Source organism: Pangasianodon hypophthalmus, chromosome 6, assembly GCF_027358585.1.
Source record: "Pangasianodon hypophthalmus isolate fPanHyp1 chromosome 6, fPanHyp1.pri, whole genome shotgun sequence".
In the NCBI taxonomy this organism is placed as follows: domain Eukaryota; kingdom Metazoa; phylum Chordata; class Actinopteri; order Siluriformes; family Pangasiidae; genus Pangasianodon; species Pangasianodon hypophthalmus.
The window spans coordinates 25,328,072-25,354,706 of NC_069715.1; the positions used below are offsets into that span (position 1 = coordinate 25,328,072).

General features: G+C 38.0%; 1 protein-coding gene across 1 annotated transcript in view; it reads right to left on the reverse strand.

Moving 5' to 3' along the window:
* Positions 1–17,947, reverse strand: part of LOC117597583 (uncharacterized) — a 36,201-nt gene extending 18,254 nt beyond the window's left edge. Inside the window, exons 1-2 of the mRNA XM_053234679.1 lie at positions 17,798–17,947; positions 3,094–3,374 (exon numbers count right to left, since the gene is read on the reverse strand). Of these exons, the coding sequence (XP_053090654.1) occupies positions 3,094–3,374; positions 17,798–17,947 (431 nt within the window). The remainder of the gene's footprint in view (positions 1–3,093; positions 3,375–17,797) is intronic.
* Between the last annotated feature and the right edge of the window lie 8,688 nt (positions 17,948–26,635).

Genomic DNA, 26,635 nt, shown 5'->3' on the forward strand with positions numbered 1-26,635 from the left:
CAATTCCCCCCCACATCAAGACAAATTCCTTTTGTTTTGTTTTATATGGGGAATTTGTAATCACTTTGATTAGCATCATCTACATCAGTCTCTGGCTCTTCTTTTAGCTACATACATTTCCAAGATTTATATCAGTATTCAACCCAAACTTTGTCCTCTGCCATTTATACAGTGTCAATGATGACACGTGTATGGATAATTGGATGGCTGGTATTTAGACCATTTACAAACTGAATCTATTAGGCTTATGTCTGTTTTGCTATGGCACATATCTAAAAACATAATCACAGCATGGCATTCCCAGCATGAGCTAGCAAATTATCCCCAAAGCATCTTCTTTAGGCATATAGTTTTTACCACTGCGTTTCTTTAACTGACTCCTACAGTCTTAGAAAATGTAGAACCTTTCTTAAGGGTTCTTTGGATCTCTCTGGGGGACCATTAAGAGTTCTATATAGAACCCTACAACACAATGCCTTATCAGAAAGGGTTCCAAGTAGAACCATTTTTTGGATCTGAGAACCCTTAATGATCCAGTGTTAAAGAATGCTTGAAGAACAGTTTTAGATAAGGTTATAAAGAAAATTAAATTATTTTAACATTGTCTTGATGAAGCAGACATGTCAGTGTGTGTTATAGACAGTAAAAAAAACAAATAAACTTTGGTCAAACACCATTTTTTTTTTTGCTTTTTTTACATTTTTGGCCAGTTTGCTAGAATTTACAGCGATCTGATGGGTTTTCCCAGACAGAAACATATATTACACTATATTTTTCCACTCTTCTATGCTGTCTCATAAAGCTATTTACAGGAAAAATCACATAATAGGGAAAATAAGTTCTTAATAGCAATTCTGTCCACATTACAATTCAATATCAAATTTTTTATATATTTTTTTTAATATCTTTGACAATTTTATACTACAGCAAGACACTTTCATGCTATGTGAAACATCATAAACCTTTCATTTCATATTATGCCCCCCCCACCCCCAATTGCTCAGCCCCTGAATGTTAAATATCTACAAAATTGAAAAGACTTCATATTATACAAGCTGAAAAGGATCTTCCTCACTGATTTAAAGGTTGAAACTCTGATGTCAATCTTTAACATACTGCAACACCTCAACAGATCCAATTCTTGCTCCCAAGTGACCATTTGAATGGCATTAATATTTGAACACAAACATCCGATAATGTTGGACAGAGAAATATTGATCATAGATTAGGTCCTCAGTCTCAGAGGGACCAGGATTTCTGAGAGCAAGTGAGACAGGAGAATATGCTACATCAACATTAACCCTCATGTCAGTTACATTGACTCTATTAAGTACAGGCAACCCCAGACAGCAGATTACACTTTTTTTTAAAAGACAGCAAATGAAGATGCACACTAATGTATCTTGGGGTCAAAAATTGATCAGGGTTCTGTAAATCAATAGACCAAGACCTAAAGTCTCTGAACCCTGAAATGAAAACGATTAAATACTGTCTTCTCAAAATGAAACATAAGTAAAATGCAGATATTCTTCATTGGATGAGGTTCTGCTGTAACTAATAATCTGGCAACTCAGTATATAATGTTCTCCTTTGAGACTTGAGTTGTATTAATCATGACAACCAACATTAGAAGGATTACGACTGTGAGACTTCCTTCACTTATGATAGAAGTAAAAAGGTAAATATATTAAGGCTGTAAAAAAATCACTGTCTAGGTACTATTACATAATCACAAGCAAAATTCCACAGTAAAATCTTTAAGCTCGTATTTATTGTGCTGAAAATTTATTTCAGTGACTTTGGTGGTATGTCATCAGGTCTCATCATATCAGCCAAACAAGACAAAGTCAAGTTTCCTTTTGCAAGATAAGCTTGTGAGTAAATCCAATGTCACTGTATGACACTTTGTTGCAACTGCTATATGTGACCCTTTAATTCAGATTTTGGACATATAAATACACTCAACAAAACATGAACAACGATTTGAGGCTATTACTTATTTGTGTTGTGGAAAGTCCATAGAATTTTCCCCGGGATGGTGTAGATTGGAGGAGACAGCAATCAGAGACACTGATTTATTTTATATGGATAAAAATATGAACTACACTTACTTGTAGTTTTGTAGTTCATAATTTGAGCTGTAACTGTAGCAGACAAATGATTGGTCAGTTTAAACCATGGGCATGTTTTCTGTACAGGAGTGCACATCGAATAAAAAAAAAAAAAAAGAATTATTTTATAATAAAATAACTAATTAAAAGCATGATAAAATAGCATACATCCAGCACACACATTATGATTTCATGACCTTGAGTTTAGTATCTTGTGGCAATATTGAATTGTGCACACAATTAACTGTCGGCACATGATATAAAACCACAGAAATAAATATTATTTTTTCATGGCCTGTCCAGTTATTTGGTGCAACCATCAACAGTAGACAGACCATTTTTCACCACTCCCTAACCCTCACACTTTCTGATGCTGTACTTCTATCTAGTTCATGCAAATTATAGGATATGCTGGATCAAGTGCTATTTTATAAGCTGCTGTATACTGAGGGTGCAGCCATATTGTTAAATTAAAACAAATTTTCAGTGATTAATTTGCTATTTACAACAAGCAATATTCATGCAGCAATATACTGCCAGTGTACTACACTCCTATGAGAAAAAGACTTCTAAGAAAAAAAAAGGTCTGCTTCAGCAGTCTGCATTTCAAGATCTTCAAGATCATTTGATGCACTTATCATATTATTCATCATGTACAAGGCCAGTCCTGATCCTGTCGGCCTACTACATGATATCTGAAACTGTGACTTCTTGGCCAACCCAGCAAGGGTAAAGCCATTACCGATGAAACAAGAACACCTTTGCAAAATTGTTAGTACCCCTTGATTGTATAACAGTTTACAAAATGGTATTTCCGTCAACATGAAAAACATGGAAATGGAAATTAGTATGTAATATTTTCCCAAAAACATGAAATCTGTATCTGTCAGAAGTTCCTTCAAAGAAACACCCACACAAGCCCAGACACTCTCTTTTTCCATCATTCCATTTAAATTCTTCAAAGTCCCATTATTTTACTCACCACACATTGTACCAGGCGGACTGCAGGGACTCCCTGTTCTGCTTTTTATTTCGGAGCTGCTTCCATTGTTTCAAGCCTTCACAAATGCCCCTGAAGTCCCATCTCTCCTTTACCCTTTCCCCCTGCTCCCTTGTTCCTGCCACAGCCAGTTCTGGCTGTCTGTCCCTTTCTCCTGGTTCTTTACTTCTTCCTCTTCTTCTTCTCCACGATGTCTTGGAGGGCTTCTCTTTCGTTCTCGTTCCCACACAACAGGCTTCTGACAGGTTCCTAAAACTTGTAGTCTGTCATAAGATCAGGGAAAGGGATTGTTCTGAGGATTTAGCCAAACCTTGTGGAGTAGTTAGTTTGGTCTTGCAGAGATGCTAAAATATTGTCTTCTTTATGTGTTTGCCTGTGTTATGAGGCATCGGACAGCATGTGGTTGTCTTCCAACATGCCAATCTGCATGATTCTTTCATTTAAGTCACTTAAAGTGAATCTCATTTTCTTGTTGTCCCCATCATCTTTATGGCTATGACTTTATCAAGCAAACCTGCGTACATCCCTTTGTGCGCTACAGGTACAACCCCCTTAGAGTCTTCATACCTTAAGAATGGTTCAAGTTTGCAGATTCAAAAAAAGAGTTCATGCTTCTTCCTGTTTCTTTTCCTCTATTGATTCAGAAACTTCCAGGAGTACAGGTAAATGATAGATGTATCCAAGCATCAGGGGTTCAGCAAAGTTCTAGGTCCGACGGAGGTACAGTGGAGCAGGAGAATGACGGTGGTTGCAGGCAAAAATTTGCTCTTTATGTCATTTCTTCTAGAAAAGAAGGAGGATTCTGGTTAGCACTCCTGGCATATAATTCCTTTAGATCCTACCAAAGTCTTCTTTTCTCCTTTTCACTTCCTGTTTGGTCTGTCTCTTCTTTCCCTCTCAGTACAGCTCTAAGCTCTTCCCTTTCTCTCTCCCTCTTTTCTCTCTTCCTCACTTGTTCCTCTCTCCCTCCCTGTTCGGTGTTGCTCTCTTTCTCTCACCATTCTTCTCCCTCACTTCCTCCCTCCCTTTCCATTTGGAAGCTCCCAGAACAGCAGGCAGTTAAAGAGTGACAGCAGAATTCATTCACATTACTAGCTTCAGACTACACACATGCACACACTCACACAGACAGACATTCAGCATAGCCATAGATTATGGAGTAATAATTCTCATTTAGGACTCCAGTAGTGTGAGGGACAGTTGTAAATGATTAAATGACAAACACATGCCTATGCCCTGTCTACATTTCTAAGCAGAACCTGTATGGAGGTCATACTGTAGATTTTACCATAGATTTGTTTTGATTAATTGATTTGATTCAGAGGTTCATAGATTTGTGTCACAATTCAGTCCTACAGGGGAATCAGAGATGCCAGGAGGGCCTGAGCCTCTAGCACTGAGCAGAATAGCCCCTGCCCTCAGGCACAGCACATAGTTCCTTTTCTACTCTACTCACCAGATAGGATCCAAGTTAAATGTAACTTTTTTTCTGTCTCTTGTCTTTCTATGACTCTCTGTGCATCAGTCAATCACTAATTCTATCCTAATCATATATACTGCATCTCAGAAACAGAAATGTTAGGAAGGAAAGGAGGGGGTCTGTTGCTAAGTGCACAGAGCCTTTAAGCAGGCAAGTAATTTCCTTAAATTAGCTAATACTATACAAGACAAATGACAGTGGGAATACCTGTTACTTTAAAGCATTGTCTCTCTATACTTATAACCTCATACACACAAACACACACCTACATGCTGACATAAATGCTCAAACACAGCACATACAAGCAATGCCGTATGTTTCACCATTACACACACATACACCATCTAACATGGTCGCGTTTCTTTGCCTCGAACTTAACCCATAATCCAACAGCAGCCAGTTGCTTAGCAACTGCCTCCAGGGAGACCTTTCCTGCATCACAAGCAAGCCTGCTGAAGACATGTGAGTCAGACAAGAAGGGAGAGAGAGTGAAACAGACAGAGAAAGATTGATGGAGTGAAGGAATGTCACAGGAATGACAAAAACGAGTGATAGAATGATATTTTGGGATGGAGGAGGTCGGAAGATGGAAGGCGAAGTACAGCTAAATGCTGTCAAAATTTGATTCCTTTTTTCCCTCCTCTGTATTTTTAGAGAGGAGGCTGATGAAATATTCAGACTATTCCTCTCACTCTGCAACCAACAGTACAACCTCTCTGCACTCATCTAAACTACTCTCAAAAACACACAGTAGTTTTCATGCCCTGCAGCCTGCTTAGATTGCTGTGAAGATCTATGCTATGGGTCATGCTTTGAATTTTTTTTTTATGAGCCAAGACCACATCCGTTTGCCCTGGGGTTAAGACTCATCACGGAATTGTACTATGCTCAAATAATGTCCTCTCAAACATGTTATCTTTGTCTCCTCTAACCACTGTTTAAAGTGACACACTGGTCAAAATAAACCCTCAATAATTCTGTTGTGAACAAACCTAACTGAGGTTAGGTTTGAGGTCTCCAGAGCAAAGCCTAAACTGCTTTGGGGCAAACATGTGAGTAGGGGACAGGTGGTTTGTGTCTATTTTATGTCTTGTAGTGAGAGTTCCCTTTTCATCTCATATTCAAAATCCATACACTGCACACCTGTCTGTCACAGCTAGTGAGTTTCCATTCTAGTATGGTGCTCTCTAATGCCTTTGCACCTGAGGTCTCTGAGACTGAGCAGTTGCAAGCCTGTCCGGTCAAGTGCTGTGCTCTTATCACAATGAGAAATCATGTCACTTTTAAGTTGCTTGTATGAAGACATTCTGAGGAAGCTTCTGGTCATTGTCACTGCCTCCTAGACCTTTCAGCCTGATCAGCACAATTTATTTGACATTGTCACAATGCAGCAGCTCTGGATGCTTAGAACTCAAGTACTCTCAGTTGGACTGACCCGGTCACATATTTTTGGTTAACGCATCTCCCCTCAAAAGCGAGCTGCTCAGCTCCAGAGAGGATGACAATGAAGCTAATGTATTTGAGGGCTTTGCACGTGATGACACAATTCCTTCCACCCAAGCTCCATGCCAGCGAGCCAACTGTTATGGTATCCTGCTCGAGGTGTGTGAACAGGTCGCGAAAGTCAGATTGCATAAAAATCCCACTAAACAGGAGAGCTGACCTATATGATGACAAACTCCTAGGCCCTCCCCTCAGGCCTAGGAAACACCTTCTGCCTGTACTTCCAAGTTTAGGTTTTCAGGTGGCCAGCGCATTGGACATACATTTGATTTTACCTTCCTACCAAAAAAGAGTGGGGGCAGTGCCTCCCCACCCATGCATTCCCACCCTTTGCTCACTGCCCCAAACTTCTACAGTCTCTCCACTAAATATTTCAGAGAACTGATGTTATAGTAATGGTAACCTATCATTTTTTGTGCAAGAGCTGAAGTCCTATAAATAGGTACATTATGCTTATGTACCACTAAAACTGGGCATCCTAGACAAAAGGTGACTTGCTTTCGATTATCAGATTTTGGCATACATATACACTATATTACCAAAAGTATTCGGTCACCTGCCTTGACTCACATATGAACTTAAGTGCCATCCCATTCCTAACCCATAGGGTTCAATATGATGTCGCTCCACCTTTTGCAGCTATTACAGCTTCAACTCTTCTGGGAAGGCTTTCCACAAGGTTGAGGAGTGTGTTTATAGGAATTTTTGACCATTCCTCCAAAAGCGCATTGGTGAGGTCACACACTGATGTTGGTCGAGAAGGCCTGGCTCTCAGTCTCCGCTCTAATTCATCCCAAAGGTGTTCTATCGGGTTCAGGTCAGGACTCTGTGCAGGCCAGTCAAGTTCATCCACACCAGACTCTGTCATCCATGTCTTTATGGGCCTTGCTTTGTGCACTGGTGCACAGTCATGTTGGAAGAGGAAGGGGCCCGCTCCAAACTGTTCCCACAAGGTTGGGAGCATGGAATTGTCCAAAATGTTTTGGTATCCTGAAGCATTCAAAGTTCCTTTCACTGGAACTAAGGGGCCAAGCCCAACTCCTGAAAAACAACCCCACACCATAATTCCTCCTCCACCAAATTTCACACTCGGCACAATGCAGTCCAAGATGTACCGTTCTTCTGGCAACCTCCAAACCCAGACTCGTCCATCAGATTGCCAGATGGAAAAGCGTGATTCATCACTCCAGAGAATGCGTCTCCACTGCTCTAGAGTCCAGTGGCGGCGTGCTTTACACCACTGCATCCGACGCTTTACATTGCACTTGGTGATGTGTGGCTTGGATGCAGCCGCTCGGCCATGGAAACCCATTCCACGAAGCTCTCTGCGTACTGTACTTGGGCTAATCTGAAGGTCACATGAAGTTTGGAGCTCTGTAGCAATTGACTGTGAAGAAAGTCAACGACCTCTTTGCACTATGCGCTTCAGCATCCGCTGACCCCTCTCCGTCAGTTTACGTGGCCTACCACTTCATGGCTGAGTTGCTGTTGTTCCCAAACTCTTCCATTTTGTTATGATAAAGCTGACAGTTGACTGTGGAATATTTAGGAGCGAGGAAATTTCACGACTGGATCTGTTGCACAGGTGGCATCCTATGACAGTTCCACGCTGGAATTCACTGAGCTCCTGAGAGTGGCCCATTCTTTCACAAATGTTTGTAAAAACAGTCTGCATGCCTAAGTGCTTGATTTTATACACCTGTGGCCAGGCCAAGTGATTAGGACACCTGATTCTGATCATTTGGATGGGTGACCGAATACTTTTGGTAATATAGTGTATATATACATATATATGTATGTGTGTGTGTGTGTGTGTGTGTGATTATACTTTTTTAATGTAATAAAATGCCATTCACTAGATATAATAAAATACTGCCTGTCAGAAGTTTGAATACACATTTTCTAAAAATTCCATGCCATTTTTTGATTTGCAGTCAAACTCAATGGAAGGCTCTGCAAAAGTTTTTGAAGAGGAAGCCTGTAATGGACTGGTTTGCCCAGTCATCCAGTCTTAATCCAAATTGAGCTTCTCTGGACGAGACAGAAGAAAAGGATTGACAGAGATGTGGGCATGTCTAACCAGCTCCAAAAACCTCTGTGAAGGCTCAGAGGAACACCTCGAAAGAAACACTTCCACTGCTCCAACATTGGGCCCTTGAAAAATGCAGGTGTGAAAAATGCTTATATTAAATTAGGGTGTTCCCAAAATTTTGACAGGCAGTGAAGGTAGAAGGCATACACTATATGGCCAAAAGTAATCGGACATCTAACCATTACAACTAGAAGTGCTTGATGAAAATACTTTTTCAAAACCATGGGCATTAATATGGATTATTAATGCCCCCCTTTATAATAGTCACCACTGTTATGGGAAGTCTTTCCACAAGATTTAGGGACATGGCTATGGGGATCTGCCCATTCAGCCACAAGAGCATTAGTGAGATTGGACAATGATCTTGGACAAGAAGGTCTGGAGCACTGTCTGTGTTTCAGTTCATCCCAAGTGTGTTCAGTGGGATGAAGGTCAGGGATCTGTGAAGTCCTTTCAGACTAACCTTGGTAAATCATTTCTTTATGGACCTTGCTTTGTGCACAAGGGCACTGTCATGCTGGAACAGGTTTTGGTCCTTTAGTTCCACGGAAGGAGAAATCAAAATACAGCATACAGAGACATTCTAGACAATTGTGTGCTTCCAACATTGTGGCATTGGGGAATGTCTTTGTATGCTGTAGCATTTTGATTTCCCCTTCCCTGGAACTAAGGGGCCAAACCCTGTACGGATGTGATGGACAAGTGTCCACAAACCTTTGGCTATATAATGTATTTCTGTATATATTTGCTCATCATTAGTTATACTGATGATAATGAAGGAGACTTTTCTAGAGACATGTCTATTATACCATTTCAAGCTACCATGTTTTAAAACCCAATTTTCCCCCAGTCTAAATCCCATTTGCTACTGTTGACCCATATTGCAGAATATCTAGAAATTATATCAAAGACACATCAGATAACTGAGGCAGCTTTAACCCAGTTTTAAGCTCCGTATGATGCTTATTGTGGTTTTCTACAAGCATTCTTGCAATACATGAAAAGTGTGTCTCAGTGGGAAGACTGAAAAAGAGAACTAATTGTCTGAGCTGCTTGTTATGCATTGGGATAGAATGGCTTGGAAGAATAATATAGTATGTAATTTTCAGGTGTGTGTTACAGTAAAAGTATCCATGCAGCTTTACAGACATCAGTGCCTTTAGACCCACAGAGCCAACCAAGGCCCATGGGGGAAAAGCAAAAAACATTCAAGAATTAAGATGAGAAGAAGAAATCTTTATGCCCTAAAACCAAGACTCAGTAAAAGGGAGCTCATTCTTTTCTGGGAATCATAACAGTTTAGGAACTCTTAAATATATTGGGCATGGCAGTATATATGGCATATGTGTAAGTTTAAGCTGTACATTAAGAATAAATATACCAATACATTAGTAACCATGGAAATCATTATACTGTAGGTAAAGGATTCAGGCTGGTGATGGCCATTAGTTGAGAAGAGTACTAACCATTCATAAGACCTAACACATTTGACTGCATAGACAAAGAGCAAAGACATTTCAAACAATAATAAAAAAATACTATGCACTTGTAGGAACAGAGATACTGAGATTTCAGAAGAAGCTGACATTCAGAATGTCAGTTCCTTTACATGGAACTGTAGCCGGTGACAGATAGGATGCTGTAATATAAAGTAAGAGGTAAATGCGGTTTTCAACACATGCCAATTTGCAACATGTCAAATGTCAGGATGACTCTATGGGAAAGTTTGAGGAGACCACAAAATTCACATGATGACAGACACCAGTAAAAACTGGTAAAAACTACTGACAAAATAAAACTGACACACTGAGGTTGGCGGTTAATGTACATATTCAAATTGACGTCAATGATAACGAGACAATGATTAACACGGTAAAACACAAATACTAAACAGGAAGCCACACAACCACTAGGCATAAAAAAATTGGTTCTGCAAGGACAGCAAGTCTTTGCAAAGACAATAAAAGACACGATTAAAAGGAAAGCAAATCACAGTTGTTCAACAGAGTGTGTCTTGTGTAACTTCTACAGAAACTGGTTTCAGGTATATACTTAAAGTGCAAAAATGTGTATTCTGGCAAAGGTCACACTAATAACAATTTCATTATGTTATACAGAAAGAGGAAGAGATCAGCTTGCACACTAGCACTATGAGGAACTTATTATTTTTTTGAAGCTGCAAAAATACTGACTCAATTGAATAAAGACTAAAGCATTAAAAGATTTTCTGAGAATTTCTAAAAATAACAGTCCAAACAGGCCTTGTTAGTGTATTTATGGAACAGGTCTGGAACATTTGAGATGCATAGACTAAAAGAAGATTATAAAAATGAGCAAAGGAAGAAGATAGTATAAAGGTAAAAACTGACTGAAACAGAATAAATGTAATAAACCTTTGATTTACAAGACAGTCTCTAAAGGCTTGCTATTCTCATTTTTTCTCAGCCCAGTAATAAGAGGATGACTGGTGCACCAGTGACCTTCATGCAAGTGTAGCCCCCATTGCTGCTCCCTACTGGTGTCAAAGAGGCCATAATTTATGCCTTAAACATGACTCTGGCCATGACTGACCACCAAATTGACTATTGCTCTTTGCAAATGTTGCAGTGGCATAGATTGACGGAACAAACCTCGAGCTAGAGCAATAATTGTTCATTTCCACACACACATCTTTGATATGGCAAATTACAGACTAATTTCCCTGGTATTGACACTGGGAGATGATGTAAACCAGAAATTGTTAAAAAAGAGAGTGTGGGGTGGATTAAATGACAGAATTGTTAGGGATAGCTTAAGGATAGTTGTCAAGTTTGTTCTCAGGTAATATTAAAAGTGCCCTGGAAATATGCTAAAACCCTTTTCATAAGGAGAAGAAAGCTAATAATTTAATTATATGATCAGAAAACAGTGATAATAGAAAGTTAGAAAATGACAAACCTCAGTTTTTTTTTTTTTTTTGCTTTTTTTTTAACTTTTGAATTTGGAGAACAAAAGTTGAAATAATAAGAGATAAATGGGTCTAGATTTCATAATTTAGACAATGTGTACATAATATAGGTGCATAATCTAATTCTGCACTAAATGAGTAGCATTTTCTACACCTTTCACTGTTGGCCTAATGTAGCCTACATGTGCATCAAAATTTTAATATGTACATTACTGACTGAGTTTTTTTTTTCCCCCCAAAATGTAGATGCTGGAACTGCAGTCCCATGCAGATGGACACTAACATGTAGTATTCTAACATTTTTAAATCTTGAAACAATGAAACAATATAGAAGTAGTAACAAAGCAGTGATTCGTTCATTCAATTTCAGTAACCACTTTATCCTGGTCAGGGTCGGGGTGGATCTGGAGCCTAGACAGGAACACTGGAGCCGAGGCGGGAATACACCATGGTTGGGATGTCAGCCCTTTGCAGGGCACCATACACACACACACACACACACACATTTATACACTCATTTACACCGAGGGACTCTTAAGCATAACAGTTACCTGCATGTTTTTAGGAGGCAGGGTGAAACCAGAGAACCCGGAGGAAACCCACGTAATCACGGGGAGTACATGCAAAACTCTGCAAAGACAGTAACTTGAGCTCAGGATTAAATTGGAGACCATGGAGCTATGATGTGGCATCTCTACACGCTGCACCATCGGGCCACCAGTGTGACAAAAAATAATTTAAAAAGTCTTCCTCTTATTCTATTTTTATAAAGCAAATGCAATAGAAAGAGCACCTTAGCTATTCAGTCCAACGATGAGTGCACTGATGAAAAGTATTTATCATTCTGAGGGAGGAGGGATGAGAACTCTTCATTATGAATGCGCGCTTTCAAGCTGTGTTGTTATACGTGTGAGATGCAACGGATTGTTGCAAAGTGAAGAAATATGTTAAAGTGCACAGCATCACAGCCTCTCCCCTCGATGTTCATACTCGCATAAACCCCAGAAAATGGATGTCATGACAAGGAGACGTTTGATGTGCCACTGGAGGTTTTGTCTTCCTCCGCAACCCACTTGTTTTCTTTGTCATAACCAATGCTTGAGTGGTATTTGGTTTGATAATGTTTGGAGCAGATAGCATAGACAGGCTGGAGAGAGACTGATAACCACTATAAAAATCAGAAATAGAAAAAGGGCAAGAGTAGTGTTGAGAATGAGATAATTAAAGAAAAGGGAAAGCACTAAAAGCAAATGCAGCAAGATGTTTAAAAATACAGATAGAGCCATATTCTAAGCAGGTGGACAAAATGTTAGGAGAAGGTGTTTAAATACTGCAGGCATTATAAGCTTGAAACTTGGGAGCTAGCATTCGTTTGCATCATGTAGTTGGGGGCTTTGCCTGGTATTGGGGAAGAGATGGGTACCAGTGAGGGCAGGACAGCTGCTGAAGACTGACTAATAAAACATTAATACAGCCTATGTGCAGGGAACATCTCATATCTCTGTACAAATGTCCTGCTGGGCCTCGGCTAGTGAGCTAACAGATTTACAGAGACGCCTAGGAAAGGAAAGTGGTGTGTAGAGAGGAACTGTGATTTAATGAGACTGCTCAGTGTGTGTGTGTGTGTGTGTGTTTGTGTGTGTGTGTGTGTGTGTGCATGTGTGTGTCTGTGTGTGTAAGAGAGAGAGAGAGAGAGAGAGAGAGAGAGAGAGAGAGAGATAGATAGAGAGAGAGGCAGTTTGCATTGTAAGGCTACACGTTTGCAGTGTCTGGGCTGTTCAGGTAATAAATAAGTCCTGTACCCCATGGTACTAAAAAAAATAATTCTGCTATGCTCAGGTTGTCACGTCGTTAGTTTCTTGTTGCACTTTGCAAGCATGCCAGGGTAGGTAACGTTTCCTGTTTACCTCAAAAAGATTTTGTTCGCTCATCTTCAGTAACCGCTTTATCCTGGTCAGAGCCTATCCCGGGACATCGATCCATCACAGGGCACCATTCACACACATTTACACCTACGGGCAACTTGAGTAGCCAATTAAGCAAATGGCATGTTTTCGGAAGGTGGGAGGAAAATCTTTTTTAAAGGTATACTGAAGTATCCATATTTCTAGATAAAAGATTAAAGGTACAAAGGATAAGGGTACCACCCCAGTTACAAGGAAAGGTACACATTAGTGCTTTTTTTTGGTACCATATATTATGTGGTGTACTCAGCTAAGAAAGGAAGCCCCTCTTAATGGAAACTTGTGTTTATTAATATTTGCAATCCACACACCGTACATCATGCCTTTTTACTCTTGAGATCATTAATAGAGTAGTCCGGTCATGGTGCTTTGGAAATGATTGGGCTTCAATTACTGCATGTTTTGTGTGTTACTCAATATATTAGATTAATAAGGAAATCTGTGATTTAAAAAAAAAAGATAAGTTTGTGACCGGCCTGGTGCATCTTTACGATCTCTACATCATCTATTAACTGCAGTATGCTTTCCTTTCTGTCTCACTGCTTCCAACTTTTAACTCTTAACAGTTTAAAGTGTCTGAAGCGCTTTGAAATACATGACCATTTAAGACGACTTTTAAGGATGAAGAATTTTTGTGCACTATCCTGAGACATATGAGTAGAAGCAATTTTTTCTTATTATTTGTGTGATTTTCTCACATTTAAGACCAAAATTTAACTCTCAGCAACTTTATACACACTGACTCTGAGATTTTTTTCAAATGATTAAAAACTGTCTGTATTCCTGTCAGGTATTTCAAAAACCCCAGCCACAGCAGTAATTTTCCATCGAGGATGTAGGTGTTATATGTTTGCAGTTTCGGTTGCATGATTGTGAGTCTTATTCAGCAGTTTAACTTAGACTTGAACATGCAACAATTAATCTGGTCTCCTTGCACCCTCTGTTGTTACATAAAATGTCTGTTCCCTTGATTCAGTAGGTGATAAACAATAAAACTATATAACTCCAACAACATACTAAATGAAACGAGGGTTTTACTAAATGTTTTTAATTGAACAACCCATATATTAGCATTTCAATTTAAATTAAAGCAATGAGCTAATTTTAATTTTATACTCTACATTTGCATGTAAATAATGAATAGATATGTTTGATATGATCTCTAAAAGATTTGTTACAATTTTGTTGATCTAATTAGAAAAGGTGTACATCTAGGTATAGATCAAGTCAAGTAGATCTTTGTCCTCACAGCCATATACAGTGTGAAGTACACAGCGAAATGAAATAATGGTTCTCCTGGACCCAAGGTGCAAGATACACGTATGATATACACAGTGCTTACAGGACATAAATAAAGTGCAGGAGGAATAAAAAAGCATGCATGGAGAGGGTATGGGAATCAGTGGGGGTGAATCCACAGTGGAGCAGGAGAGCATAAATACTCCAGTCACAAAAAATCATTTAACATGACAGTAAGACATTAAAGAAAACACAGGGTCCAAAGCTGCGACTTGAATGAATTTAGTAAAAAGTAACAGTGCAGCAATGCTTGTAAAAGAAACCTGAGATGAATGACATTTAAAGTGAGAGTGCCGTACTGTAATGAGTCAGTACAATCAAAGTGCCCTCCTATATAAAAGAAGATATACACCAATCAGCCATAACATTAAAACCACTGACAGATGAAGTGAATAACATTGATTATCTCGTTACAGTGGCACCTGTCAAGGGGAGGGATATATTAGGCAGCAAGTGAACAGTCTGGTCTCAAAGGTGATGTGTTGGAAGCAGGAAAAATGGGCAAGCATAAAGACCTGAGTGACTTTGACAAGGTGCAAATTGTGATGCTTAGATGATGTAGATGTGGATGTTCATGTGGATGTTACTTTGACACGTACCACCTACCTACACATTGTTTCAGACCAAGTACACCCTTTCATGGAAATGGTATTCCCTAATTGCAGTGACCTCTTTCAGCAGGATAATGAACCCTGCCACACTGCAAATAATTGTTAACTCTAGGAAGGGTTTGAGGAACATGACAAAGAGTTCAAGATGTTGACTTAGCCTGCAGATTCCCCAGATCTCAATCTGATCAAGCATCTGTGGGATGTGCTGGACAAACAAATCTAATCTGTGGAGGCTCCACCTCACAACTTACAGGACTTAAAGGATCTGCTTCTAACGACTTGATGCCAGATACCACAGCACACCTTCAGAGGTCTTGTGGAGTCCATGCCTCAAAGGGTCAGAGCTGTTTTGGCAGCACAAGGGGACTTACACAATATTAGGCAGGTGCTTTTTATATTATTGCCGGTCAGTGTATATAGCATTATATTTAAGTAATATCGCACAAGTTATACTATACAGTTATACTAATTATCAGCCTGGCTGTGATTCAGCTGTAGGTAATCACAGCCATGCTGACATTCAGTATACCAGCACAACTGTGAGTGTGATGTTACTTTTATACAACAGGTTTATAAATAAGGAATCACTATAGACTAACTGACATTTCAGACACAACATGGCCCAAAAAAATTATTTTTGCTCTGCAAACAGAAACAGATCCTGAAGAATCCACACTCACTGATAGTCCATCGGCTAGCTAACTAGCTACTGTATACTGTATAACTGTATAGATCACAATGATTTGTACATTCCCATTAAGGATCTGGTGAAATTGGCTTCCCTTATTCCTTTACATCTTCATCTGATGAACTTTCATATTTTAAATCTGAAATTATATTCATGAAAAATGCATCATTTAGCATGATATATGTTGGCGTAATACCGCTGATGATGTTGTTTACTCTACTGTAGTAACGCTTTCAGTGGGACTGTTGCTAGAATTTGAGTTTAGGTGGTGAACACACATGCGGAGTGAGACAAACAGTGAAACATCCCAATGCGTTTATACTAAATATGAGCAAAATCATCAGTAAAATTAGTGGATCAGAACTATTGTATAAACAAAGGTTGTACAGTCCATAGTGAATGCATTTCACTTCAATTTATTTGTATTTGTATAGCACTTTTAATAATGGGTAACAATGGAACAAAGGGAATTGTCACAAACAGCTTTACAGAAATCAGGATGTAGATTTAAATGAGGAAGAAGAGAGGAAAGGGAACTCAAAATGGAACCAATCCTTTTCTGGATGACACCAGATAGTGAAAGTATTTACACTTCCACAGCTGTATACTATAAACTCAAACAGTAATCAGCGTGTTGAAAGGATGTTCTATATGAGCATCAGGGTTTTTAATTATTACAGATGATGTTTTAGCTTTAAATCTACATTACACAAGTGAAACTATCCATTAAAGAAGAACAGGTGAGACTTGGGCATAAACTGTTTTTGTAAGATTGGTAATGATGCATTTCTAAAATCCTCAGGATGTTGGCCTTGTACATGTGAAGGAAAATCTTTTACATCATAGTGTAAAGAAGCATGGCTTACCAGTTTGTCAAGACTGAAAACCATTTTTAATGACAAATTTGGTAATTAAAATTTGGAACACATTTTCATTAGTTCAGGCCTTTACTGTCATCCTCAGTGACATGATTAAAATGTTACTTATTTGTAGCATACTTATTTATAGCATCAATAAATCAAATTTCAATAACACATCTTGAAAATCAATCTTCTTAATCCAGAAATAGGTCAATATTCCAGGCAGAGGGAAAACCACAGGCAGACAATATTAAAATCTGCTAATTCTCAATCAACAGTATAATCACAGATGTTGATCAGAATCAGGAAATAAAACTTAACAAAATGCACAATAAGACTTTGAACGGGGATGAAGACACAACAGGGTATAAATAGACAAACTAATCAAGGCTGAACTGAGAACAGGAGAGTACAATCTGGGAACATACCAATCAAAGGACAGGGGAGGAAACGTGACTCAAAATCAAAACAAAACACACATGTTCAGACATAATCACATGACATAAACTAAAAGACATGACATAAACCCAAAGCACAAAATGAATAAAGTGCTTGGAACCATGCTGCATGCTGAGAGGGGGGATTCATGACAAGTGTATTCTAATGTTGTGTGAACACATTACAGTAAGTGAACATGACTAAGAAAAAATGACATTAAGATGTCGGCCAAAGTAACCAGACAATCTTTTTTTATATGATATTTTCAAAATTCATAATCAATCTTTTCTAGAAATTCAATATGAACAAATGAAGTAAAAACCACAATAAAAAAATCACTTGATCCAAGTTCTCTAACACATCTTGATTCAACAGTGAATCAGTTGTTGTTGTGTTTGTGTGCCATCTAGTGTTAAAAGTAATTGAATGCAAGAAAAATGTTGCGTAACATCCTGGGGACAAAAACCAAGACCTTGGAATTATAAGATTCAGTTTTATAGTGCTGTGGTTTTAAAATAACGAGGTACAATAAATCAGATAATACTTTTACATTTTAAAGCAATTTTTGATGTAAAACTCACACACGTGGCATCTAAATCTATGGTGCTCAAACTGGGGTCCATGACTTTTTTAAATCTAGTTACGCTGGTGGAAATACAGAAGCAACCTACCATTTGCAGAGCTATTATGTTTATTAATCAGTTCTTATAGTCTTTTCCCTATTAGGTCATGTCAATTAAATTTAATTAATCCAAGCCACAAGAGAATGCTGGTAATTCTTTGTGTTCATTGTATTTATAATACATTTGTACTAGAAGCCTTGTTGCCCTGTGCTTGCTGCCTGCACAGGTCACCCTGCCTCAGGTGACACCACCAGCAAGCATCGTCACGCCTCCCGCACTGCTGCCTGCTGAATTCGCTGTGTCTCCTGGGCAATGCCAACTTCACATCCATCTGTCACATTTCAACATTTCGCTCAGGGTTAGAGGACTCCCATCCTGTCCCTGTTATTGTGCTTCGGGAGCAATGCTTTCAGGCGCTCTATGAGGCTTTAATGGTGAGTGAGTGAGTGAGTGAGTGAGTAAATGAATGAATAAATAAGTGGGTAAATAAGTAAATAAATACATCTGTGAGTGAGTGAGTGGGTAAATAAGTAAGTAGATAAATATATATGAGTGAGTGAGTGAGTTAGTAAGTAAATAGATAAGTATATGAGAAATTAATTAAATAAGGAATTAAATAAGCAAGTAGGTGAATAAGTAAGTGAGCAAATAAGTGAGTAAATAAATAAAGTAAGTGAGCAAAGTCAGTAAATAAATAAGCAAATAAGTAGGTACAAAAAAATGTAGGTACATAAGAAAGTGACTAAACTAAGCAAGGAAAGTCAGTAACAAAATAAGTAAGAGAGTAAAGAAGTAAATAAGTAACTAAATAAGTCAGACAGTGAGTAAGTGTGTGTGAGAGATAGTGAGAGAAAGAGTAAATATGTAAGTAAGTAGATATGTAAATAAGACATTAACTAAAAAAAGTAGGTACATACCTATATAATTTACTTATGTAAATAGGTAAGTAAGCAAGTATATAAGTAAGCAATTAAGTACCGGAAAGAAATTAGGTACGGAAGAAGTTAGAGAGTGAGTGAGTGTGTGAGTAAGTGTATAAATAAGTAAGTAAATAAATAAATACATATGTGGGTGAGTGAGTAAGATAAAAGTTAATAAGTAAGGAATTAAGTAAGAAAGTAGATGAGTTAATAAGTAAGGAATTAAGTAAGAAAGTAGATAAGTAAATAAGTAAATAAGGAATTAAGAAAGTAGATAAGTAAATAAATAAAGAAGGAATTATGTAAGTAAGTAAGTAAGTAAGTAAGTAGGTAAGTAAATAAGTTATTAAGTTATTAAGTTATTCCAGCTAAAGGAACATCTCTATTTCAGACTGTTACAAAGCTTTGACACTGGAGACTCCTTCTAAAAATACTAAATACACATCTTTTCACAGAAAACTTCACCATATTAACAATTACATGTTTACATTTGTTTATGTGGAGTGTCTGCCATATGAGACCCTGAGTAAGTTGTTATAGTTCTATAGTTGTTACTATAGAAACAATAACATATTAAAATAAAATGACTGACATTTTGGCATCTTTTTCTTATCTAGCTGATGGAGCTGGGCAGCCAACAGACACTTTAAACTAAAAAGTATCACACTCTTTTAAAAATCTATACTCTTGCTCTGAGAAGTCTGATCAGAGGCAGAGAGCCACACTTGATGTTTAATTAACCCTTATCACTGAGATCTGACACAGTGAGCGATAACAGGGAGACAGGGGAGAAAGGAAAGGGCCACTTTCCATCCATCAAACATGCTGCTACAGATAGTAGTGGGACACACACACACACACACACACACACACACACACACGAGGATTTGCTTTCACTTGGGTGGAAGACTTTGATGGAAATGTTCTTATCTCTCCAGAGAGGTCAATGAAATCTATTGTGTTAGTGAGCTTGGTGTGCTGGAGTTTGGTATCCTACGTACAGCATGAGTGAACGAGTGCATACACCAATGCACGCTGAAAGTGTCTGAGGCTTTTTTTAGTTATTAATGTTTCAGTCCACACTGACTCAGTGAAGTGTACGAAGTGAAGTGTTTTGCATCTGTACGAAGTGAAGTGTTTTGCATCTGTCAAAACACAAAGCACACACGACTAAAGTATAAACTCCATAGAGATTCATTCAAATAACCTGCATCTGAAGTAGTTTTCTTGTTTTAAAAAATGAAGTGATTGCTCTATTTCATCATAGAAATTAATTCACAAGAATGTATCTTCCTTTAAATTTAAAATTCTGATAAAAAGATATGAGTATTATCTTCTTACTCTCTTTGTTCTGGTTTGTAATCATATTTTAATAATAGGAAGCAGCAGACATCACCCAGTCAAAAGTTGGATCAGAATTATGTCACTTTGTTCAGTCATTTATTTTGTAGGCTTCATCCTGAAACCACACACCGAGAAGAGGTCCACTGCATCATTTGGTGTAACAGATGTACAGGACATTTTAAAGACGGGACTGCCAAACATGTGAACTGAATACATTGCTTGTTGTCCTTGATGGAGCGCTGCTTTTAGTAACACAGATGTCTGTCATCCAGCAGCTATGCACATCAGGAGCTCAAATACTATTCTGTATTCTTCAGTTTGCAGATGAAATCAAAAAGTGGAGACTGCTGGAAGTCATGAAGCCAAAATTCTTTTAAAATATAAAAGTTACAGCAGTGACATAGCGACATGCTTTTTCCTCACTGTAAATCATTACAAAAGTTCTTCTGACTGATCACCTTTATCCTTTACCTTATGACGAAACATTTCCATCTGATTGGAAGATTTATCACAATTTATCACAATTGATACACATTTATCACAATTTACCACAGCTTAATTATTTTCATAACACCTATAGTAATAATAAGGGCAGGCCACAAATGTACAGTAGAACAGTTAATTCAACACTTGATAATAGTATGCCATAGGTGTCACACTACGGTTTAGTGGACTTTTAGACAGTTTGAGATGTATTAGTCATGGTCATGTCCTGGTTGTTCACAAGCAGTTGAGAAATTCTTGATTTTGGTGAGTTGGCAGAGTTGCCAAATCTGCATGACAGAAGAAACAGTCAAATGACCGACGGAAACCAGCCCGAAACCAACTCAATTCCTAAATTAAATTTAAAGAAATCATGACTCATGTGTTGTGCTACTGTAATATTGTAATATTTAGCATCCATCCTTCCATTCTCTGTACTGCTTATCACACACACGGTCGCAGGGGAGCCTGGAGCCCATCCCAGGGGACTCGGGGCACAAGGTAGGGGACAACCTGAATTCGCAAATGCCAGTCAGCCTACAATGCATGCTTTTGGACTGGGGGAGGAAACTGGAGTACCCGGAGGAAACCCCTGAAGCACGGGGAGAACATGAAACTCTGCGTACACAGGGCAGAGGCAGGAATCAAACCCCCATCGCAGGAGGTGAGAGGTAACAGTACTAACCTCTAAGCCCCAGAAGTATCATACATTTTTAACAATTAACAATTTATTAAAAAATGTTTAACATTCAATCATTTCAGTTTAGCATCTAATCAAGTCCATTGAAAAGAATTGTGCCATCATCTGTGGTGACCTTGTCTTGCTACACAATATACTTAAAGCTATAGCTATCTGTGTGCCTCTGAATGGATAAGCTGCTGGACTGCAGTATTGATCTTGAGGATGAACATCCCTGGCCCTACCTCAGTAATATGTTTCAATATGCTGGAATATGCAAAGACTTTTCCTTTACCTCTCGAGAAGGCATGAGCTGCATCTAATTTGAAAAAGCATGCTGAGTGAAGTTTTGCTAATTTGCTAACATTAACTGGATTTATTTAACTAAGTTAAATGGCTTCCGCTGCTAATACCCGGTTAAACTAGCATCAATTCCATTAGTTGACATAATCAACTAAAGCAGCAAGATTAGCAAACTGTGTAGCATTAGTCATACACACAACCAGCAAACATACAGAGATTTTGATGTGATGTTTTTAGGCAAATCATATAAGTAGTTGCTTAAAAAAAATGAAAATTACAGTTTTAGATAAGTAATAAAAGTTACTTTTCTTTCCTTTTTAATACTTGAGTACATTTAAAAGTAACAACTTTTTGTTTACTTTCACCTGAGTACATTTTTGGTTGGATACTTCCACTTTTAATTGAATAAAATGGACACATTATCTATACTTTCACTTAAGTATAATTTCTCAGTACTTTTTACAGTCATAGCCATCATGATACGTTAACGAGGACACATTTCTGCATTTCTGCTGGACCTCACAAAAATTTTGAACCTGATTATGGTCCTGGCGAGAGGTGAGGGGAGAGGGAGAACATGTAATCCCCTCACCGCTTCCTGGAAAAATATGAATTGTTTTAAGAATTACAGAACAACTTTTAGAGCATATGAAGAATACAGAATAATGCCTTTTCCTGTCAGGCTCAGTAAAGATTGGTTTAAATAAGCTGAGACTGTTATTCCCATAGGCCTACATAATGCATTGTGCACAAGCTGTGAAAAGGCTATGAGGTTAAACCACATATTAGTATTTTATATTATTGATCTTCATATACCAGTTACAGAGAAACTTTGCAATAGACACTTTTTGCCTGAATGCCTTTTGCAGATAGTACTAATGAAAAAAAATTTAGTAATTATGTAGTAATAATTACCGTGTCCTTAATATTATTAACTGTGTTTGCTACAGTAGGACTTTTGATGTCCCCTTCAGGAAATGCTCTTGAGAAAATGTCATGTTTATTGTACCCACCTAAACTGAAATGAGATTTTCACCCTTGGGTCCTGGGTGTGAAATAGTCTTTATTCTCACATGCACATTTTTTTTTTTTTTAACATTAGCTTACTCACTTGCAGACAATTTTATATAATTAATTTGATATGTACACAAAGCCCGACTGTGGACCAAATAAATAAATAAATAAATTCAACCTGCAACACAAGTTCAGAAGTCACTCATTTCTTTTTTTTTCTTTCTTTCTTTTTTTGTTGAAGAAACAGAGATGGTACTGTACAAACACCTTCAGAAGAACAATAATTAGCACTTACATAAAACTTGTACCATGTAAAACATGTAAAAAAAAAAAAAAAAAAAAAAGACAAAAAAAGTGAAAACATTGACAAGTAGAGGAAGGTACTGTATACTGTAAATCACTCATTTCTCACCTTATAATTAGGCAAGGGGAAACACGCACGTGCCTGGCGATCATGAAGAAAACGTTGATTGGTTAAAAAAAAAATGTGGGTGTGGCTACAGACGTGACGCTTAGTGTTTACGTCGTCGTGGCGGTGGAGAGGCAGTTCATTCACTCTCACAAATGGACCCTTCAGCTTCACTGCTTACATTGTTAGCTTCAGGCTATAAAACTAAAGTTAAAATTAACTTTTTTTAATGTAAATGTAAACGAATAGCTTGTTTAGATGTTGGTAGAATAATAAATAAGATGTGCTGACAAGGAAAACTTAGAAGGTGCCGTTAAACAGCTGAAAAAACGTTTATTTTTTGCTTAAAATTAAAAAACAGCGTCGCGAGGAGGAGATGGAGTTCTCTCTGATCCCAGCGCAGGTAAGAGCACCTGCTTTACTGTTCCGGCCATTTTAATTCAGTTAATACTTTTAATGGCCATTTACATGTAACAGATATTTACACTGACAACATTTAAAGGTGCAGTAGTAATTTTTAAAATGTCTTGCTTGTATAAATAACCTGGAAGATATGTAAAACATGATAAAATATAAAGGTTTAAGTCGTGGCCTCAGCACAAAAGTGTATTAAGTGGCTGAGAAATCCCGTTTGGGAAACTGATGTCCGGTCCGGAATGCTTGTTTATGTGTGGATGTGCCGGCTGTCAGTCATTTTACAGACACTCTACAGGCCACTGTAGATCCTGTGGGCGGAGCTTTGTGAACGTGAAACTAAAGCATGAAGGTGATTTGTGATACCTGTCAGGGGCATTATGCATCCTTTTCATTTGAAGGGTCATTTCTCTCTCTCTCTCTCTCTCTCTCTCTCTCTCTCTCTCGAAAGAGAGCTATATACATCATATTCATATATATATATATATATATATATATATATATATATATATATATATATAATGTGTGTGTGTGTGTGTATGTAGTAGCTGATGGTGCAAACCCACTAGGCTGAACAAAACTGTAAACTATATATATATAAATTGGGCCTGAGAATTTTTTGTATGTTTTTAAAACTTTTTTGTGTTTCTGGTGAATTCCACACAACAGAGATTAAAATATGGCTGATCTGCGAGTGTGATGATGCTGAGAATTACACTTATTAAAAGTTTGTATAAAACTTTGTGTCTGCATTACATTTTCTTAAAAAGAGTGTTAAGCTCATTTAGACCAGCAGTTAAACATTCATTCATCTTTAGTAAGTGCTTTTTGCTGGTGAGGGTTGTGGTGAATCTGGAGTCTATCCCAGGAGCACTCTGCCTGAGGCAGGAATACACCCTGAGGAGATGCCAGTCCATTGCAGGACACCATTCACACCTAGGGACAATTTAGAGTCAACAGTCTAGCTACTGGCATGCTTTTGAGAGGTGGGAGGATACCGCAGAACGTGGAAGAAACCCACACAGACACAGGGAGAACATGCACAGAAACTCCACACAGATGACTTGATGTCAGGATTGAACCTGGGAACTTGGAGCTCTGAAAATTTATATCCCTATTGGATATTCCTTAAGAGTGGCAGGGCTTAGCACAGCTACAGTATTTATACCAGCTGGCCATGCATATTTAGATTAGGTCTATTCAAAAATATCATTTTGATTCTTCACTATTAATATCATAAAACAATTTTTGAACTGATGTGTTACTAGTGATGTAACGAAAGAACATCTGTAATACCAAACTTACATTAAATGACTTGTTGAGTTTGTGTTTTGGAAATAAGGATTTGAAAACGTTTGTAAGCTGCTGAACTGTACGTAAAAATTGTGCTTGTAAAACCTACTGGCAAGTCAGATAGCTTATAATTCTATCTAATTGTCCAAGACAGACTGCCTAATGTGCAGTAATGTCTAGATCAGAATAGTATTAAAATCATGTTGTACTGTTCACTGACCTTTTTTTTTCAATCATACTTTTTATTTATGTGTTTGACCTGAACCTAGGCACCACCCCAATGGGTAAACTTTACAGTGCTTATACCGGGTACATCAGCTTACACTGAGGTGGATACTGACATTTCTTGGTTGTTAATGTATTTTTGCCTGAGTAAAGCATATTGGAAATTATAGGTATAAACAGATGGGAAAAGCTATTTAATCAAGCTTCTGTTTTTTTGTACATTATAATGAAGTGACAGAGTATCAATTAGAGTATCAAAGCAGGGCACCAGCTCACATCTGTTCCCTTCCCTCCAGTACTGTAATTATAAATGTAATGAAGAGGGTACTGACACCAGTGTGTGATGTAGCTTTACAAGCCATGTCCATTCAGGTTTTGAAAATGTAATATAGCTAATTTTGTCGCCTCAACCATTTTGTAATAGTTCATCAACATAGGATTGACATAAGTGAACCATTCAAATATCTTCTGTACCAAGTGAAGTGTCTATCATACTTAGTCCAATGCATAGTTAAATTCTGCTCCATTCAAGCTGACTGTATCCTGGCATGGATTTATGGCACAGCAGGGAACAGAGATGATAGTTTCCAAAGCAGGTGTTCAGTTAGCTGGTGAGGGATGGAAACTACAAAAAAAAATGCTATTATTCTATTAAATGTGTTCCAAACTGAGCGGGTGGTCTAGATCAACATCACCAGTATTAATACTCTCGTTTTAATACATTATTACTATAGTGACAGCTCATTCACAGGGAGTTGTATGGCAGATGCTCAACATAATCTAAGTCATATAATAAATGGTTTCAAATATGTGTTATTTATCAGGAAAAATTTATAATTGTTGATATGGTAAGCTTTTCTGTAAGGAGACATTATTATAACATTTATGGAAGAGGTCTCCAGTGTCAGTGCTTTGTAACAGTCAGTACGTTTTCTGACACTGGAAAGTCTCAGGGCAGAGGGGCACTTTGCATTTTCCGGTTTCTCGGTAACATGACAAACTGTTTTTTCTTTATATTAATAATGTGAAGAGAGAGGAAAAAAGAGAGGCTGGTGAGGGAGCAACTGTTTATAGCTGCTATAACCTAAGGGGTAACAGGAATTAATTAAAAGGAACAAACAGGAGCTCACAGACTTAAATGTAACTATAAATGGTTAAAAATCATTACCTATCATTAATTAGTAAATTACAAATTGCAGTGGAAAGTGGCTGTGGTATAAATTGAATAATAAAAGGAATGAAACACTTCAGGATGTGCTGTCAATAAATAATGCTGCCTATGACTCTATCTAGCTGGCTAGCTATGGCTGCTCTACTTGTAGTTACAGAATGATGTGCAAGAAGAGCTGTAAAGGCCATCGTCTCTCTGGAGGTTGACACTAATCTGTTCAGAGCGATCCATCCAGAGATTGCAGCTCACTCTCCCATTAACACTAGTTGAACTGGTGTGTTGCTTGGTTGGTGAGCATTGAAAGCTGAACACTGCAAACCAGAGGACTGATCTTGCTACAGTCAATTGCATTCAGGAACTGAAACCTTAGGTACTCAATCAACTCCATCTCCCTTTAAACCTTGAATCCACATACTCTGATCTATCTCTAATACTCTCTAATCCTTTTCTATAGTTAGCAAAACTTAGCAAAAGTTTATAAAGTTGCTGAGAAAACTGACTTCTGGTCCAGAATGCTTGTGTGTGTTCAGTTGGGCCTCCTGTCAGTCGTTTTATAGCCACTCTATGGGCCACTTAAGATCCTAGGAGTGGAACTATGTGAACATGGGAGGGAATGGGGGAGTGAGCTCAAAAAAAAAAAAAAAAAATCATTCAAATGTCAAACCCACCAAACTGTTACAAACCTAATCTTGAAAAAGACTAGTCTTACCTAATGCACCATTCAATTTGTATATCTCATAAAATATATTTCCTGTACTTTTCTA